The sequence below is a fragment of the Zosterops lateralis genome, assembly GCF_965231275.1.
Source record: "Zosterops lateralis genome assembly, chromosome: 8".
NCBI lineage: Eukaryota > Metazoa > Chordata > Aves > Passeriformes > Zosteropidae > Zosterops > Zosterops lateralis.
This window is the reverse complement of record NC_139768.1, coordinates 20,294,304-20,308,891: the sequence shown is the minus strand read 5'-3', so window position 1 is coordinate 20,308,891 and position 14,588 is coordinate 20,294,304. Positions and strand designations below refer to the sequence as shown.

The following is a 14,588-nucleotide window of genomic DNA, read 5'->3' as shown; positions in this document are numbered from 1 at the left end:
TTCTCTCTATAATAGGGAGGTAGCATGAGAAATATGGGCTGTGAACTGCAGGGCTGAGAAGACAGACAACAGCTTTAAAACACTTTAAAAACAAGCTTTTTTTTTCCTGCTCAATATTATTTGTGTTTTTGTTGTTCCAGCACAGTATCTGACCCACTCACCTCACAACATGGTAGGGCTCTGTTGTGCTGCATTTACATCTACAGTACAATGGTAGCTGATGTAAGAGCTATTTACTGCAGAATGAAAATGATTGATTGCAGAAAGACACATCTTCCTCAAAGCTGTTTACATGAGGAAGCAGGAAAACTGGAGAGGGTCCAGAAAAATTTTGAAGGGACTCAGCATGCAACCCTCCTGTAGATGGAGGACTTGTGTTTAAAGCTCACCTTCCAGACATGAAACCTGCCCCACTGTGCCCTCTTGGCTCTCTTGTGGGGTCACCTGAAATACCAAGATTTGCTCAGTCACTGTGAAATTGCCAGTGGGCTTTGCAGCAGTGCCCTGAGGGCTGGTTCTACCTCAGAGAGGTGCTGCAACTGCCCCAAGGCCTCTGTGACATGAGCTGACACCTCTTTCCATTGGTCTTATCGAGAAAATCCTTCCATCTCTTAAGCAGAGGCCTTGGAGAACAAATTACCACAGACACAATTTTTTTTTCCTATAATGGAATGTAACATTAAACTAAACACTGGAACATGGAGAAAAACAAAGCAAAAAACCCCAGGCAAATAATCCTTAGCTTCTAATGATTTTTGCAAAACACTGCTGAAATTAGGTTTTATAGAAAAAAAAAGTATTTATCATATCTGTCAACACTGGAAAAGTATGGTTAAATTAAAACTTTATTTTAAACTCTGACTGTGATCCAGTAGTGATATGAAATTTATAAATAGCTTATCATACACCACAGTATAAAAAGTACACTTAGCCTCTTGTTATTGAGACAAATTCATTGTTTTATATGAGATGGGAATTAGCTTTACCCTTCTGACCATCAAAACAGAGAAAAAAATTTAAAACCACAGGGAGGAGAGCAAAAACAACCCACATATCAGAGTCTCCTGTGAAAAGGACCATAGGAAAATTGTCCCTGTTGGAAAAGGCCAGCCCAGTGCTGAAGCTTGTCTCCATCTGGGCTGAGTCCAGGCAGTACCAGGCAGCAGAGCCCTCTGATCCCCACCGTGGTGCACAGGACTTCAACCTCTGACCTGCATAAAAGCTGTTCTCAAGCCCTGAGCCAGCCAGGTCCCCAGTTTAAATCAGTTACACAGTGGATGGGTGGCTCTTTCCAAAGCCTTCACCCTGTTGTTTTTGGCTGTGGCTTCAACAGGATGGCTGCAGACAACTTCTTGTGCCAGCTCAGCTTCAAAGCAAGAAAAGTCCTGTGGCCCTGGTACCAAGTAAAAGGCACTGCAGAGACTTCAGTAACACAGGATACAAATTGGGCATTAAGTCTGACTCTGCAGCTGTTTTACCTGGAATTTCCACATGGCTGCTGATGCTGATGATGCCTCTCCTGTGTTCTTGCCATGCTTCTGGTGCTTCCCAGTGGTTCAGGTACCATGCTCAGGTACAAAAGGGCAGAGCCTGCCTGGGTTTTTAAGGTGCCCCCTGAGATCTCTAATCAGCCCCATGTCAGTGGTGCCTCTGCCAGAGAGGACCAGCAGCTTCCAGGTGGGGGAGGATCAGAAGAATTCTCCTTGGATGTTTCAGTCTTGGAACCTCACACAGAGGAGACAGCATGCCTTTATCCAAGCTTCATTAATATCCCATTAAAAAAGACAAATGTTCTTCATTCTTGGGGCCAGGCAGAGTCAGTGTGCTCTGCTCTGGCCGTGGCTGTGTCCCCCCATCCCAGACTCTGTATGTGTGTGAGGGGGATGCAGATGATGGGCTGTGGCAAAGCAGCACAAACGCAGCCCCATCAGGATGCTGGCTGGCTGCAGAACATGCAGCAGCACAGCCCTGCTGCCCCTGCATGCAGTGCAGTGCAGAGGCCATCGCTGAGGTGGCAGGGAGTCTGTGACCACAGGGTGGCCGTGGAGAACGCTGTGCAGCTGCACAGAGAGGGAAGAGGGGAAGCTGATGGCGGGAGGCTCCAAGCAGCAGCAGCCAGGAGCCAAACTGTGACAGGAGGAGATAAGGCTCTTGATGGATAGACCTCAGAAGGTTTGAAGGTTTTTGTTCTTCTTGGATAAGCAGTGAAATATTCAGATAAGCTTCAGAAATGCATCTGATCTGAAGCCCTTTGTGTCTTAAAAAGCAGGGCTGGAAATAGAACAAGAAAATTCCCCTGTGGCTTTTGTGGCTCCTGGGCTTTCCTCCCCCAGCACCAGGATGACCAGAATTACCCACACAAGCAAACCAAGAGTCAGGACAGCTCTAACAGCCAGACCTTCCCTGAACCTCAGGCATTCAGCTGTGCCTGAGCACCAACCTAGATGAGGGCTGAAGGCAGCACTGAGGATGGCCAGCAATTAACCTGCACTTGGAATTGCAGTGCTTGAGTGGAGTGCTTTTGGAGGGTGCATCACTTCCTTGGAAATAAATTAGAGTCCTGTACTTTACTCCAGCAAGTTTCCTTGTACCATAAGTTGTTTAAACAGTTTGTCATTATGCATTTCCCATTCAGACAAAAAACAGACCACAAAGCCCGAGGCACCAAGGCTGGTAGGAAAACGGAAATCCTGCCCCAAGTGGGCAGAGAGCAGCTCCCTGGCTCTGGGCAGCGCTGGCAGACCCAGCAAAGGTTTGGGGCAGGAAGTAGAAATTTCTGGCTCTGTAGAAACCTTTCAGGTTCACCTTTGAAATATGACTCCCGATCAGTTCTGCAGGGTTTGTGCCTGAGCATCCCCCAGCTTTGGCATGCCTTAGGGAGGAACTAGATCCAAACCCCGAGGCCAGAGCAGCAGAGGACTTCCAGCAAGCCAGAGAGTCCGTTTAGGGTCCCATTTAGGGCCAGCTCATCTCTTCCCCTGTGTCTCTCCCTGGGATTTTCAATTTGCCATTTATTACTTTGCTCTAATGAGTCTCCCCATCCAGCCCCCAGCTTTAACCTCTTCCCTGCCAAGCCATGTCTGGGGCTTACCGGAGAAAGTTGTTTATATTAAATAGCTTTGTAATAGTTTCCTCCTCCGCCACCTCCCTTCCTTCCCCCATAAAAGCCCTACGGCATGTTTGGCAAAGCCCGTAAACAAACAGGAGGGTTTGGAGACCCAGCAAATATTTGGTGAACCCAGTGGGGAAATAATGTCTTTTTTGAAGGACGTTACAGCCTGAATTCATAATAATAGGAAACTAGTGTCCACCCTAGGTAAGGAATTGTCTGCTTGCAGCTACCAGGCATAAAATACAGATGCTCATGCAGCCAAAAGTCATCACTGGGTGCAGGGGGTTAACCCTGTGTTTTACTCCTCAGTCAAGATGGTGCTGATGGCAGCAAATCTATGTGTTTGTTAATCTCCACAACTTGAAGTTGTGACAAGTGGGCAGGGAAAGAAGAATAAAAAAAAGACAAGAGTGTTTTGAACTCACCTAGGCTGATGAACAGAAGCACAAGGCAATGAAAATCCATTAGCCTGACTGCTCCCTGCAGAGGAAAACCAGGCACACAAAATCCAATTCATTATTCTCTTTCTTATTTAACGCTAAGTAAGTCATTGAACTTTACTACTTGATCTATCCATTTTCTTTAGTAGTAGGGCTGCAGGAAATCTTTCTCTTCTCAAAGGGGGTTTCAAGTTTCTCACTGATATCATGTAAAAAATACTTGGGAGTGTATGAGTAAAAAATAACTGCATTTCAAAGGGAGCCTGAGCCATGCAGATAATGATAATTTTTCTTCTCTGTAGCACAGAACAGAAGAGTGGAGGCCCCTGGGAGCTGGGAGCACCATTGTTCTTCTTCCAGGCCATTATCTGGAGACAGGCTCTGAGACTCCGATGAGGCCACGGGAAGGATTATCTGCTCGGAGTGCTAATGGCATGCATTTGACAACATCAACGATTTAATTTATGAGGTGCCTTGTAACCTAAAGGCAAAGAAATTCATTCCATGCAATAGCCCAAACACATCCGGTGCAATTAAAAATTGTCTGGTCAAAGCCCAGCCTGCTCTACAGCCCCACTTACCTAATTACAGCTATGTAGAAAAGTTCCACACTCCTAAAAGGCACCTTACTGGATTTTGTACTGTGATGGCAGCATTACATAACGAGAAATATATTAGTGGAAACTATCCAGCACTGAAATCATTCCAGCCTTTTTATCATCACATTCCTTGCTCCCACATAAGTGAAGTGTGCAGGAATAAAAGCAGCTAAACATCATTCACCAACAGACAGGATGGGGATTGCTCTCAAGCCCCTAACAGCTCAGTTGTGCCCATGGGTGCTGGTATTCCTACATACACTCTGGGCAAACAGAGCTGCTCTTCCTGGGGAATTATTTTTCCACTGTCCCTGACTTGTGGCATGTCACCCTCTTGCATTTGAAGACAGTTTAGTGCTGTGACACACCTGAGTTGCTCTTTCAGCTGCCCTGGTTCCAATCTCTGTCAAACATTTGTCCCATGCCCCATGCTCTGGTCTTGGAAATAATCTGACTTAAATATTTTTTTTTCTATTGCACCAGTATTTGTAAAAAACTAAATTTATTTTGACTTCTCACGTACAGTGAGAAGCTTAATGGCTTAGTCACTAAGCCTCTGAATAGAATATTCTGAGCAGCTTCTGAAAGGGAGGGAAGGTTTGAGTGGTGAGTCCACTTTTTTCAGCACCAGTCAAACAAAACAATGGGCCAAAGAGGGCTGGTTGGGGTCTCAGCTTCTGCAGCATCCCCATCAGACATGTGATTTGTGATTACAGTGACGGATCCAGATGAGGGCTGCTACCAAAACAGAGATCCCTAATCCATCACTCTGCATCTTCCTATGCCAATTGTTACCCGTGTTCGTGCTGGGCCAGCTGAAACAAAGCCTGTCTAAAAGGGCTGGTTTTCTGCCCCAGGAGCCCACTGCCCATGCAGCACCACAGGCAGCAGAGCCAGGCTGCGGAGCAAGACATGCAGTGGGGTTTGAGGGCTGGGGAGGAGAGGGGGCAAGCACTCTGGCTTGGACGGGCTGATGCTGAAAACCAGACAGGCATCTACTCTCTTGCCAGAGAGCTGGCAGTGAAACAGGAACAAAATCTCTCGCGTGGATGTTCTCAAGGTGGTTTAGAGCACTGCTACAACACCTGTTGTCACTGGCAATGACTGCAGCACTGCCTTGTGCTGCATATTAGACAGAAGCTCCCAAAAGCCCGAGTACTCGACACAGGCTGTTTAGTGAGCATCCCCACAGGTGCAGCTGGCAGTGTGGCTGTCCTGGTCTGGCCATGGGAGCCCCCAGGGTAGCAGCGATGCTCGGGTCGGGCTGTGTGTGAGCAGCAGGTCCCAGCCCGCCCTGGTGCCCGCAGCCAGGATGAACACTGCCTGCCAGGGAACCCGCCTGCCAGCCAACACAGCCCACACCGCCCTCCGCCTCCTAAGCCAGATAATTGAGATTTTATTTGACGGCTCCCAAGTGAGCATTTAGGGGAAGAACAGACAAACAAAACACCCCTGGCTGAAGGCGGGCTCTGCGAGCGGGCGAGCTGTGGAGCAATGGCAGTTTTGTGGGACACGTCCCGGGTTACCTGCTCCAGCCCCAGAGGAAGCGGCACAATGTCCTCCCTCCAGAGCACAGTGAGGGGGTGCTCAGGCTGACACTCACCTTCGTGCTCAGACACCTCTGGGCTCCCTTCCGCCGCCCGGGCAGGGGACAGGGACACACATTTACACCCGACAGGGAGCAGGGGGAGGTGATGCGGGCACCGGGAGCTGTCTCTGCGGTGGCTGTGCTGGATGGCGTTTGTCCATCACCAGGGCTTGCAGAGGGTGTGCAGCGGCATCTGTAACCCCCACTGGGCCAGGCGTGTGGAGCTCTTCATCTGCACATGGAAACATCAGCCCTGAGCGCTGCTCTCCCTTCCCCGCTGGGGATTCCCGCCAGGGGCTTTTCTCGATTCCTTCTTCTTAACGAGAGGTCTCTTAATTCTGGCAGCAAATCACTGTTCAAATTTTACCACCTGGAAAAATCTTTTGTGATGAGCTATTGTGCTATCTCTGCAATTTTTCCTTACAGTGACAGGATCCCCTCTGAGGGAGAGCAGCTTGTGGATTTTAAGGAGCTGCAGCACTCACCTGGCCCTGCAAAGTGGCATATTGCATGTTGGTAGCTGAAATATTTATACACCCAGCAGCTACTGAGATTTTGAGCTCTTTAGTGTCTCTGTTTGCCTCTTTAGTGTAAACACTTAGATTTGCCTTTCAAAGCATTGTGCCAATGAGCTTAAGCCCAATTACCAAAATAATTTTAGTAGGAAGAAGACAAATATTGTGGCTTTGAGAGAGACACTGGACCAGGCTTGCAAAGGTACATCACTGCCTAGAGACACACAACAGTTGCTAATGGCTAAGGCACTGAACTAGTAGAAAATCCTCATTAAATCTCATTAAGGACAACAGGATTCGGTGCATTACACAGGATCAGATGGGAAGGGTACACCATTACATCTGAGATGCTCTGCTAATCATGGCAATGGCAAATGGTAAGCTTCTGTTTTCTTCTTTAGGTTGTGAACCTGGAGGTCAGGACTCATTTCCTATCTGTCTGGGAATTTTGCACTCTGGTGCAGCCAGTATTCATAACTCTGAGCATCAATCCTGAAAGGAATGGGTACAACCAAACCCAGACACTGCCCAGCACCTGATACAGCTCATGTCTGGATTCAAACACTGCCAGGGCACAGACAAAAAAAACTTGTGCTGCTGGGTGCTAAGGGCCAAGCAGGCAAACATTACCATGAAAAACCTGGAACCTGAGTGGGGCGAGGCAGAAAAAAAGTTTGCTCGAGAAGCAAATGTGAATACGAAGCTGCTGGTTTTGGTGAACCAGGAAGCTGATCTCCAGTTTCTATAGCAAACCAAACTCTGCTCCATTTCCAGCACGGCGGGCCCCATCCTGTGGCTGGTTGTCAGGACAGAGGATGAGTCAGGGCAGGGGCACGCCTGGCACAGCCGGGGCAGCGTGGGCACAGCTCACCCCGGGCACAGCCGCACCCTGCCAGCCCTGCCTGCTGCTACCCCCCAGGGCCACGGGACATCTCCCCTTTGGCACCATGGAACCACCACGAGGGTGGCTCCAGACTGCAGGACAACTCCAGGTCCAACAAAACTCAGGTGGAGCCACTTGGAGAGAAGAGGGAGATGCTGAGGGGGTCCCGTGTGTCCATGGCTGGCCAGGGAGCTGTGTGGCTTTACATTAGCTGGAAGGTGCTCAGGTGTGCTTTGGTCTGCTGCTCTTATCCACAACTAATAGGAAAAACATCTAGGAATGTTTTGGGCATATTTCAGCCACCAGTCCTTTGGTGATATGGTCCTATATGGAATGTCTGACCTTCCACACTTCTCAACCTGTGTTTCCACAGTGCCTCTGTCTGGTGTATCCCCCTCCAAAGCAATTGCACTTTACCAGTAAAAGGCAACACTTACAGCATGGCCAAAGATACCCCAGTTTTCCTTTTTGCATTGACAATCCTGTGTTTACTCACCAGCATCACCTTTTTTATCCTTTTCCCATCTTGGTCACTTTTCCCAGCAGAGTTTGACAGGCTGGAGTTACTGAATCACAGGGATAAATCAACTGCTGTTACCATGGGCTGCTCCTCGAGGATGGGCAGGCATACAAACACCTCAGAGAAAAAGCAGATCGATTTCTTCTGCGACATGATTGACACAAATATTGTCAATCTTACATTATGTGTGATTGTTTACATAAAGAGAAAAAATCCTTACTTCCTCCTGGGGCATTTGGGAGTTTGGCAGGGTCTGAAAGCAAGTCAGTGGTGCATAGGCTAATGCTCCTCGGGGAGAGTGTGCTTAGTGCTATTGCAGGAGATCACATTAGTGCTCTTGACACAATCAAACAGAATGTCCCAGCTGAACAATGAGTTTTTAGGATGAAAAGTGAAATGTTAGGAAGGTGTGTACATCACCATGAATTTGCTTCACCTTGCTCGTTGGTGTGGCGGTAACAGAACTATTTTTAGGTATAATCCTTCAAACAGAACATGACTTCTCCTTTCTGATTAGTACAAAGCTGGCTGCTAGTCAAAGGATAATTATTTCCCAACACATCACCTAACACACACCAGCAAACAAAACACTCATTATTTGAACTATCCACCACTAACTGTTGTTTAGCAGTTAACATTTTCTCCACAGCTTTATATAGGACTAATTGCTGCAGCTTCATTAGCAGAGGTCATTTGCTGTTGGTAACAATACTTTTCTGGAGATAGTCTCTCGTATGAGATTAGATTATCAGGTCAAATTCTGCTCCCAGTGGCAATGATGCCTGACCGCATTTGGCCTCACAGAAGTCTGCTCTTTTCAGCTCATAGCTGCCCAATTTCCAGCCCTGCAGCTGATATATTACATAAAGGAAGTAAGTGCACTCCACCAGACGGGAAATTACAATAAATTAGGAAAGTGTGCAGCACAAGGAAGGTTTGCAAAATAGCCACTTAAAAGTTATTAATAAAACTTCAGCCTCAGATAGGGATTAGGAAAAAAAAAAAAAGCTGATAAAGAAGTTGTCCTTATAGTTGAGGACACGTGGATACCCAAGAGGGAAAGCAGCTTCTGCATAAGAACCAGTGCACACAGCAACTCAAACAGCCAGCTGATGCTGTCAAATGCACAGTTCTGATCCTAAGACACCTTTTTTGCACATAGTTCCATGCTGCTTGGAGCTATAGACAGTGGATGCTGAGGGCTGCAGTCTCAGAGAGCAGTGGATTTGCAGGAGGGCTTCTGTGCAGCTCTCTCTGGTGGGGAGTCGTTCTGCAGAGCCTGCTGCTTGTCTGAAACAGCCTCAACTTCTCTGAGCACATAGAAAACTGAATCCAGTCCTTCAACCTGATCTATTCCCATTTAAACACGTGGAGAGAGGCAGCCTTCTTTTCAGGAGTGCTGAGCAAACACTGCACAGAGTGCAGCCGGCGCCTTGGAGAATCAGGCGTCCTCCATGTGGAAGTCTCCAGGCATCCTCGCCAAATAATTTTGGTCCTGGCAGCTGCAGGACATTTTCTCTGAGTGGATTTCTGGTTTACCTGTGTCTCCCTTCCCTGCAGGCCTGTGGCTCTTGGCTGTCGCTCTCCTGCCCACATACGTGTGCGGCCGCATGCCTACCACCTTTTCTCTCTGACTTGCAGCTCCAACTGCTAATCCATGTCTGGTTTTTGTCAGAAAAAAATATTCATCTTGAGTGTTTGACTCACTGCCTCCGGAGTATCTCAGCTGCCCCACAGCGCTTCTCAGAGTATCCTTCTCTGCAGAGAACAGCCTGTTCTGAGCGTGATCCACAGCAGACTGCTCGCCAGCAGCCTCCCCTTCCCCGCACACGTGTGTGCCATATGTCCTGCTCTGTCCTCACTGTTACTGTGCCACCACTGCCTTTTCCACGCCATGCAAGATGGACTGGCATGCCCTGTGCAGGCTGCCGGTGGGATTTACTTCAGCTGTCTATGAAGGGACTCAGTGTGTCAGCCTCCAGACTCCTCCAGCAGGTCGTCAACTGGCAAAAAATCAACAGCAGACGAATCCTGACTGCTTTGCTGACACAGCTGGCCTTTCTGAGGTCAGTGGGCTAAACTCATCCTGCCTCAGTGCCATTACACTTGTTCAGGAGGTGCATCACCCAGCTCAGTTCTTCAGCAGGGCAAGTTCTGGCCATAAATTTCCCACCTAAGTTAGATCCTGTTGAGACAAAATTGTCACCACTTTTTAAAGTCTAAATACAGGAGTGTTTGGATAGTTAAACCAAGTGTGTGAACTGATTTATGAGATGAAGATCCAAGTCCATTAGGCTGTCCTGCTCCATGCAGTAGGCACTGTGCTTCCTCAGGACCCAGCACCATGCTGAGGCTGAGGGCTTGACAGCCACTTCAGTTCCCAGCCAGGTGCTGGGATCCTGTCCTGCTCTACCCAGCAGGCAGGGACCTGGCTCTGTGATCCACAACATGCACAAGGAGAGCAGTGCTGTCTCCCATCCCATCCCAGACATGCACAGCCAACATCTCACTGCCGGCATCAGACATCCCCATCCAGTTCACCCTTTTGGTCCTGTTGTGTTTGCTGTAATCAAAGATAAAACCAGATTGTTTTTTTTTAATAATTTGGTGGCAGAGTGACAGAGCCCACTTCACTTAGCTCCGGATCTAATGTCACCCCAGCATTTTAAGGAGCCCATTTCACTGTTATCAAGGATGACACCATTAACTGCAGCTCACATCAAACTCCAGTAACATGAATGGAAAAGTATTAGTTACTTCTCCAGTCCCTTTATTTTGCATTTGCATAAAAAGAGTGTAACGTTTTTTCCCCCCATGAAAATACAACATTAGAAAATGCAAAGGACAAATTCCTTAACTTCAAAAACAAAGAAAAATGAACAACTGGTTTCCAAAACAAACTGCAAGCCACCACCCTGAAGAACTTGCTTTGGGAAGTGCTGTTCCTGGGAGCTGATATTTAATTAAAATATACTCCTGAGTTTAATAAACCAAAAAAATTTGCACTTTTATTCTGCACTGTCTTTTTGTTTCTCTGTCTGCCATGTATTAATTTCAGCAATGAAAATCTTTATGAAGCCACAAGGATAGAGCACACCTTCATAAAGCAATAAAGGAAGACAATCTTTTGGAGCAGGGACATTATGCTGCAGCACTTCTGCCCACTGTAACTTCTTACTTAGAGCAGTGAAAAATATAACATTCGGTTATCATGACCTGCTTGGGCAGGATCAGGCCTGCTGTCAGCATGAGGTGCACTTACTTGTGGAGCGGCATGTAATGTTTACAGAGATTTCTTTCTACTCAAGACCACTTTAAGCTTTCAAATTAAGCGTCCTCTGTAATCTTAAATATTCTGGTCTCCTGACTCCCAGCCATCTACTCCTATGACAACAACAACAAAAGAGAAAAAAAAAATAGAGAGGAATATCTTCCAGAAAGAAATAGTTCAAGAAAATGAGTATTCATTATCAGAGTGGAAACACCTTGTCTTTAGCCATTAATTTAGCCATTAATTTTTTCCCATTAATAAGGGAAGTCAGTGGACCTCAGTGCAACAGGAACACAACCATACTGGGTTTCAAACAGGTTTTTTACAACACTGTGTCAGGAAAAGCCATTAGATCTAGTTGTATTGGTAATCTGAGCCATATTTGGAGAAAAACAAATGCTGTTCTTCCCATTATAGTTTGGTATTGTTTCAAAACCTATAGAGACACACTTGCTTGTGCTCCAATGGTATTTATTGCACATAGACCAATTACTTACACAGTAGTAAATTGCACCAAAGTATAAATATGTTATAAAACACACACAGAGAGGAAAAATGGAAATGACACACAAGTGCTAACATAATAGCAGATTCATGTGGGCATTTGGAAATAAAAATAAAAATAATAAAGTCTCTTAAGATATTTTAATTTATAATATGGATATATTTACAGTACCTGCAAAAAATAATATTAAAAAAGTCACTCTCTCAATAAAACTATAGCAGATCAGACAAAACCAGAAATCACGTTCAGGGTCGGTGTTACTTAAACCTCTGTTTCCTTTTCAATCTGCATGTGTGTATGTGTGTGCAAGTAACATCTTCAAATAACTTTACAACTCTTTAACACTGTGCAAAAAACGACTTTGTCGCCACTAAAAAAAAAACACAAACAAATGTGCAGTAAAGTTTTGTTGCCAGGATTCTCCCCCGGTTCATCTGTAATTACAATGAACAAGCTGCAGAAGGTTCCTCACACCCTCCCCCCCCTCCCCGGCCCTTGTCATAAAACCCTATTAGTGGTATGTAAATACGCTGTTTAATATAAACATGGTCCGTTCATTCCCCTGTACAATATGCACAGTTTGAGGTAGAAGTTTCCCAGCCCGACTATTGTCTGGCCGAAGGAGATAAGCACAGTAACTCACTGCTGGCTGATGCAGAGGGAATAAGCACAACAATGTGGGTTGGGTTGTTTTACCCCCTTTCAAAATACACCAGTGCTCCTCATCGCTCACAATCGCCTCTCTCGCTGCTCTGCAGGCGAGGAGAGCACGGCTACCCCGGGATTAAAGCTCCTCTGGCCAGCGGGTCTGGTTCCTGCTCTGTGCCCGGAGCACCTGCGGCACCGGCCCCAAACCCAAAACCCCGGTGCCCTGGGGAGGGGATGGGCCCGGGCCGGGCGGGGGTGACCCGGCTGGGGCCGAACCGGGCCGCCAAGGGCCGGCACCACCCGCCCGGGGCTGGGACAGTCCTCACCCCGAGCCCGGCGCTGCCCCAGGGCCCCGCGACAGCGCGTCTCCCAAAGACAGGGCGCCTGTCCCCGGGATGGGCTGTTTGTTTCCTTTGCTCTCCGCTCAGTGCGTTTCCTGTTTTCCGCAGTTTCGGATGAGGTATGTCGTATACACCAGCTCACCTGCTTTTATTCCTAAGTGAACCCCGGCACTCGCCCGGCGGGCAGGGCAGGGCTGGTCGGGCCGGGCGATGGCATCACCGGGGCACTCACTGCCGGGGTTTCTCCGCTCCGGCGCTCTCCCCGCCCGCCTTTCCCTGTCCCGGCTCGGACACGGACACGGCCCCACGCCCCCCTATACCTTGGACTCGGAGTCGGAGGCTTTGCTCTGTCCCTCGTCCAGGCTGGACTCGCTGCCGGCCCGGGTGCCCCCGTTGCAGTCGGACCATGTCCCGGCCAGGCTGCGCTCCGGGGAGCCCACGGTGCTGATGAAGCCCCCGGGCAGCCGGGCCAGCTCCCCCCCGCCCTGCAGCCACCGCTCGGCTTTCCGCCGGCAGCACAGCAGCCGCTTGAAGGCCTTGCGAAAGTCGGGGCTGCGGCAGTAGATGATGGGGTTGAAGGCGGAGTTGGCGTAGCCCAGCCAGTTGAAGAAGACGAAGAGCCAGTCCGGCACCAGGTCCCTGTTGAAGACGTTGACGATGTTGACCAGGAAGAAGGGCAGCCAGCAGAGGGTGAACACCCCCATGATGATGCCCAAAGTCTTGAGGGCTTTCTGCTCCCTGATGGCCACGATGCGGGAGCTCTTTCTCTTGCTGGCCCGCCCGTTGCCGAGGATGGGCTGCTGGTGCGGGTGAGCGGGCAGCGGGGTCTGCGGCTGCTCCTGGCCGCCGTGGAACCGGCCCTCGCTCCTATCGATCTTCCTCATCTGCTCCTTGGCCTCCCTGTACACCCGAAGGTACACGAAGATCATGATGAGAAGGGGGATGTAGAAGGAAATGATGGACGAGGCGATGGCGTACGCCCTGTTGGTGACGAAGTCGCAGCAGCCCGGGTCCTGGTAGCACTCCAGCGCCTGGGGGTCGTCGTCCCGCCACCAGTGCATCATGATGGGCAGGAAGGAGACCAGGGCGGAGATGGCCCAGACGGTGCAGATGATGCCCTTGGCCCGAGCCTTGGTCATGAGGCTCTGGTAGCGGAAAGGCGAGGTGATGGCCAGGTAGCGGTCGATGGCGATGACGCACAGGGTCTCGATGCTGGCCGTCACGCAGAGCACGTCCAGGGAGGTCCAGCACTCGCACAGGAAGGACCCCCAGAGCCAGGTGCCCCGCACCACCAGCGTGGCCCCGAAGGGCACCACCAGCAGCCCCATCACCAGGTCGGCGCAGGCCAGCGAGGTGATGAACAGGTTGGTGAGAGTCTGCAGCCGCTGCGTCCTCCCGATGGCCGCGATCACCATCACGTTCCCGGCCACGATGAGCAGCACCACCAGGGCCATCAGCAGGCTCATGCCCACGGCCCACTGCTGCGACAGCAGCTCGGCGGCGGGCAGCTGCCGGCTCCCGGGCGGCGCGGCCGTCACCCCGGCCAGCGAGCGGTTCTGGGGGCCGCACTCCGGGGGCAGCCACCCATCGCCCATGGCTGTGCGGGGCGCTCCGGCCGCCGCTCCGCTCCGCGCCGCGGGCAGGAAGGCGGCGCCGCCACCGCTGCCACCGCCCGGGGGCTGCCGCATGGCCCGCGCCGCGCCGCCGGACCGGACCGCCCCGGGACTGCCCTGACACCGCCCCGGGACCGCCCTGGGACCGCCCCGGGACTGCCCCGGGACTGCCCTGGGACTGCCCCGGGACTGCCCTGGGACCGCCCCGGGACCGCCCCGACACCGCCCCAGCTCCGCCCGCCGCCAATCGGCACTGGGGGAACGGGACTGAACCGCCCCGCCCGCGCACCGGCGGTACCGCTGTCCCTGCCCCTGCCCCTGCCCCTGCCCCTGCCCCTGCCCCTATCCCTGCCCCTATTCCTGCCCCATCCCTGCCGGTCCCCCGCCCGGAGCTCCCCGGACCCCGTGTTTGCCCCGGCTGCCCCTGCCCGTCCCGGCTGCGGGCTCAGAGCCCCGTCCCGCACGGGAGAGGGGATGTGTCCTGGGCCAGGGGTGTCCGCGCCCGGCAGCCGCGGGGCGGGCAGGGGACACGGGACACGGGCAGGGTGGGCTC

The 14,588-nt window shown here is 50.6% G+C and overlaps 1 protein-coding gene across 1 annotated transcript; it reads right to left on the bottom strand.

Annotated features, from left to right (window-relative positions):
- Positions 1-10,389: 10,389 nt before the first annotated feature.
- On the bottom strand, positions 10,390-14,096 carry ADRB1 (adrenoceptor beta 1). Its single transcript, XM_083866087.1, has 2 exons — positions 12,743-14,096; positions 10,390-11,041 (listed from the first exon to the last, which is right to left on the bottom strand). Exons 1-2 carry the CDS (start codon positions 14,015-14,017, stop codon positions 11,036-11,038), a joined length of 1,281 nt encoding a protein of 426 aa, XP_083722213.1. The 5' UTR covers positions 14,018-14,096; the 3' UTR covers positions 10,390-11,035.
- Positions 14,097-14,588: the final 492 nt, after the last annotated feature.

Excerpts from the sequence above, each read along its gene's own strand:
- ADRB1 (XM_083866087.1), bottom strand. The coding sequence starts at position 14,017 with ATGGGCGATGGGTGGCTGCCCCCGGAGTGCGGCCCCCAGAACCGCTCG.